General features: G+C 38.5%; 1 protein-coding gene across 1 annotated transcript; it reads right to left on the bottom strand.

Moving 5' to 3' along the window:
- Positions 1–2,366: 2,366 nt before the first annotated feature.
- LOC110532994 (endonuclease domain-containing 1 protein-like) lies at positions 2,367–4,190 on the bottom strand. The gene is made up of 2 exons (XM_021617133.2): positions 3,897–4,190; positions 2,367–2,941 (listed from the first exon to the last, which is right to left on the bottom strand). Exons 1-2 carry the CDS (start codon positions 4,068–4,070, stop codon positions 2,441–2,443), a joined length of 675 nt encoding a protein of 224 aa, XP_021472808.2. The 5' UTR covers positions 4,071–4,190; the 3' UTR covers positions 2,367–2,440.
- Between the last annotated feature and the right edge of the window lie 634 nt (positions 4,191–4,824).

Below are 4,824 nucleotides of genomic sequence, written 5' to 3' on the forward strand. Positions count from 1 at the left end.
TGATAAATCTACTGTAAATGTTGGTGTTCCTGAAGGTTCCATTTTAGGACCACTATTGTTTTCACTGTGTATTTTACCTCTTGATGATGTCATTCGGAAACATAATGTTAACTTTCCCTGCTATACAGATGGTACACAGCTGTAGATTTAGAAAAACATGGTGAAGCCCAAAAATTGCCCTCCCTGGAAGCCTGTGTTTCAGACATAAGGAAGTGGATGGTGGAAAATGATTTACTTTTAAACTTGGACAAAACAGAGATGCTAGTTCTAGGTCCGCAGATCGAATTATAAGCAAAAATTACAGTTATAAACGGTACCAGAACCACACAGTGACCGACATCAACATGAGGGGAGGGGTGGGGGCAATCAAATATTGTACATGGTTTATGAAAACATTGCAACAAAATAATGATAAAAACACTTTTCCCCAAAAAAACGTATTCATGGGGAATTACTTTCTAGTAATTTGTACATGTTAATAGATTTTTAAAAATATGTTATCGTAGTAGTAACTACGCAATTACCAAACATCATATTCGATGGGTTTACTGACCACAATCACTGCTAGCACCCCATATCCTTCATCACAGTCTCACATAAAATTGTTTCTTACATTTTAGACATTAACATATTTCACTGTTAGTGTTAAGCACTAATACAGGCTTTGCTGAAGGTGTGGACACAAGGAGTAGTAACTGAGTCAGTGAACACATAAAGCTGGATATTATACTTTACATAAAGACAGCTCACCCTAAACTGCGGATAGAAGATGGGAAAACAGAATGCTGGATAGATGAAGCACCACAGAGACTGATTTACTTTTATATAGTTTTTTCTTCATGAAAATCCTTACCTGTTGGGGCAATAGGGTCCGTGCTTGAAGGACCTACTGGGAGGTGTGTTTCTTAGGAGGCTAGTTGGAGGAGATATAGGAGGACAGGCCATTATACTGGACTCCCGAGTGGTGAAGTCGTCTAAAGCACTGCATCTCAGTGCCTGAGGCATCACTAGACACCCTGGTTTGAATCCAGGCTGTATCACAACCGGCCGTATGCTGTCATTGTAAATAAGAATTTGTTCTTACTGACTTGCCTAGTTAAATAAAGGTTACACACACATATTGACTGGAATGGAATCAATGGAATGGCGTCAAACACATCAGGAGCTACAGGAGGACGGGCTCATTGCAATGGCGGGAATAGAATCAATGTAACGGAGTCAAACATGTTGTTTACATATGTTTGATACCGTTCCATTGATACCATTTCCGCCATTACAATGAGCCTGTCCTCCTATAGCTCCTCCCACCAGCCTCCTCTGGTGAGTATGAAGGAGAATGAAAGACTGGGCACTTGATGTTACCAGTGTAACAGCTAACAGGAACGGACAGTTGGTTCTCAGCTCTGCCAATGGCTTCTGGGTAATCGGTCTGTCCAACGGGGACAGGCTTGAAGTCGTGGATGAAGAAGAGCATGTCCTTTCCAAAGATATTCAAGAGAAAGTGGGTATCTATGTGGATCTATCTATCTCATGAGGAAAGGAAGGTGACTTTCTTTATTCCAGAAGACAGCACAGTCATTTACCAATGGACCCTGTTATGAGGATGATGTCCTCCCACTTTTCTCACCCTGGAACAACGATGCAAATCCGATCACTATTTAATCCATTGTGATTACACAGGTTTAGAATAAACGTCAGATGGTATATTAAAGCTAACATTGATACTCTAACTGTTGATTGTTTGTTACATTGCTTGATGAACAACTTCCTTCCTTTCTAACGGACAAAAGCAGTACGATTTATATCATTGCATGTCTTGATTCTCCTGTTAGTCATATTCTGTTAGTAACTTTTGATTTTGAGTTGTAATACATAAACCTTCCACATGATGGCGGTAAGTGACTTTTGAGTTGTAATACATAAACATTCCACATGATGGTGGTATTGAAGCTATGAAGACTTTTCTTTTTCAGCCTGACTCCAATTCCTTCATTGTAACATTTGCTGAACTTGTACTAAAACAGTATGCAAATTAATTGTATTTACATTCTACTTGGGCCTATATGGTCAAATAGTGGTCCCGTTTAATTGTCAAATTACGCAATAATGTGGAAAGGTACATTCTAGCCAATAGTATCTTGACAGAAATATGAAGGAATGATGATGTGATAGATAATTCAATAGTTATGATTAATCATTCAAAATCACATATTTCTCAATTTTGTTTTTGTTTTAAATATGAATTAATTGGTCATTCTTGTAATTACCTAAATCAGCCAATGCACTTCTACTGGAGATACATATACCGTAATTACGAAGAACAATTGGTATTTTATTTAACAAAAATACAATTTTCATGTGTTAAAAACAGTAAAATGTATAATTGTTGCAATACTAGTGTTGTTCAAGATTTAATTAGCATTAGCTAGCTTACTTAGCGTTAGCATCCGCCTTGGAACACAGAGAAAGTTGAACCATATAATTTGCTGAGTTCTTTCTCCAGTTCTTGCACAGTCAGTGTTAACACTATGTCGTTGTTATCAGGACCTACGTACCCTTTAGACTCCTTAATTCCATTTATAATAACACAACAGTATGCACTCCAGTAGAACTTAGCCACTCTGACACCATTACCTATCGCTATGTTATCAGGCACTACACCAGTGACTACATAGACCTTTGAGCATTTTTGCAGTAGGCTAACCAGGTTCCTTTCATGTGTCTTCCATCCGCCCCTGTTGAAGCTTGAGCCTTGTGGGGCTGCGTTGGTCAGGGTAGAGGTGGCTAGCATGGATAAATATGTGGAGGTGTGGTAGACTGGGTAGAGGTGGCCCTTATCGTAGACTGGTCCCCAATAGTCGCTATTCAGGGCCTGGTGTTGACCCCAGTTTATGGTTGAGGGTTTCTGTGCGCCCATGCAGAGGTCTCTACCACCATCGAGCTGTGAGTCAAGGAATGTCATTGGTTATGAGCAACACATTTTATTACCAGTCTTATCAGTCTGTGGATATCTTTGGTAAATGGAAATTCATGAGGAAGTTAAAATTTACAGAGATTTGTGTGATAAACTTTAAAAAGTATAATATATATATTTTCAAAATGTATACATTTCTTCTGTTTGTGCAGCTTGTTGGTGAATACACAACATCTGTTTGGGAAAATATAGGCAGTATGGTAGCAATTTACTTGAAGCTTTATACTCAAAACATTGACACCTTTATGGATATTGCAGTTTCATTCATGCCAACCTTCAAAAAACATTTATTCAACATCATTCATACAGAGTTTTCTAAATAAATGTCCCTTCATGCAGATCTTTATTTATCCATTGTTCAACAGAAACTTCTATTTTTCAACCACAGTACCCAACTTCCCAATGTACCATAAAAACATGTTTTTGTCTTGGCAGATAATATACTGTATGCCTAAACTAAGTTGGTGCTCCAGAATTCACTGTAAGCCAGGTACTGCGTTCACTTCAAACCACCTTCTCCTGGATATCGTCTAAGAAAAGTAAATAGTTTAACGATATTTCATGATGATTCCAAGGAATGTTTACCCAGTGGCATCCTGTCACACTGAGAGATCACGAGAGAGGATTCACAACAGTTAATGCACTGCCACTTTTTGCTAGCCCTGTGCTGCTTCCAGCCTGTTACATGTGTCAGAGGGTGGGGTACGGTGGCAGTAAAAAAACAAATGTACTTTGTACAAAGATCCAGTTGGAAAGCTCCTTTTGAATGAAGTTGAATAAACACGTTATGAAAGTTGTTATGAATTAATCTGCAACACTCATCAGGGCCTTATGTATACCTTGTTAAGTAAACAGTTCCCCAAAAATGTACAGCTTGAAATTAAATGCTATTCATGTCCGGGAAAAAAATGGGTATGCTTACCTGAGGTTCGACATACCAAGGGTTCTCTCGGGAAACGGTTGAATGTTGAAGCGTGTAGGCAGAATACACAGGAATCTTATTATTGGTATCGTAGAGCGTGGCATAGTAGTAAATTACTTGGTTTTTCTGGTCCATGAGACACTGGCATATCTGCTGGTAGCGATTGTTGTTCATAAGATCTCTGAGAACCGTGGGATGGACCCCATTCACAAAGAACTGAGGGCAATTTGTGAACGGGGTCACATTCCCCTGGGAAAGCAGAGGAAACAACAGCAAAACTAAAATGTCACAACGAAGCCCCATGATAAGACACGGCCAGCACTGGTGGAGATGAGATGATGACTGAGCAGAGTTTCTATGAAGATAAAGCCAAAGGCGATTGACTTATATGAGCTTCCACACATCCTACATTTTCTCTGGAAGTGTCCCACTGTCAACATTTTGTGTTCAGTGGCCTGGGGTGGTTTAGTGGTTTATTTACTGCTGCCAGTTAGTATGGGTTTGAATCTGGCCCAAAACTCTCCTACCAATGCTCTATCTCTCTTTTTTCCTTTCAATAAAACAATAAAATATACTGATGATAATAATAATAATAATATGTGTTCAATTTAACATTCAAAGCACACAATACAATCGTGAATATCGTACTAATCTGTATAAAAGACACTTGCGACTATAGCAATATTGTAATCTGGTTCAATAATTGTCTTAACTGTACATCATAATCAGCATGAATAATGTTATTCTGATCTACCATTCTAGTTGCACGTGGGACAATGCAGATCAGGAGACAGTCCTGTGGTAAAGTTTATATTTCTGAAAATATGATATGAAAACTTTTGATAATTACAGTGTACATTTTACACTTGCTGAACAGCTTCCTGATTTTTTTAAAGGACAAAATAACTATTAACTCTATCATGAAATC

The sequence above is a fragment of the Oncorhynchus mykiss genome, chromosome 9, assembly GCF_013265735.2.
Source record: "Oncorhynchus mykiss isolate Arlee chromosome 9, USDA_OmykA_1.1, whole genome shotgun sequence".
Taxonomy (NCBI): domain Eukaryota; kingdom Metazoa; phylum Chordata; class Actinopteri; order Salmoniformes; family Salmonidae; genus Oncorhynchus; species Oncorhynchus mykiss.

What these genes read in the sequence shown, in the direction of transcription:
- LOC110532994 (XM_021617133.2), bottom strand. Translation starts at nt 4,070, where the DNA reads ATGAACAACAATCGCTACCAGCAGATATGCCAGTGTCTCATGGACCAG. An exon ending in CTTGGTATGTCGAACCTCAG is followed by an intron (nt 2,942 to 3,896) that starts GTAAGCATACCC and finishes CTTGACTCACAG; the next exon opens with CTCGATGGTGGTAGAGACCT.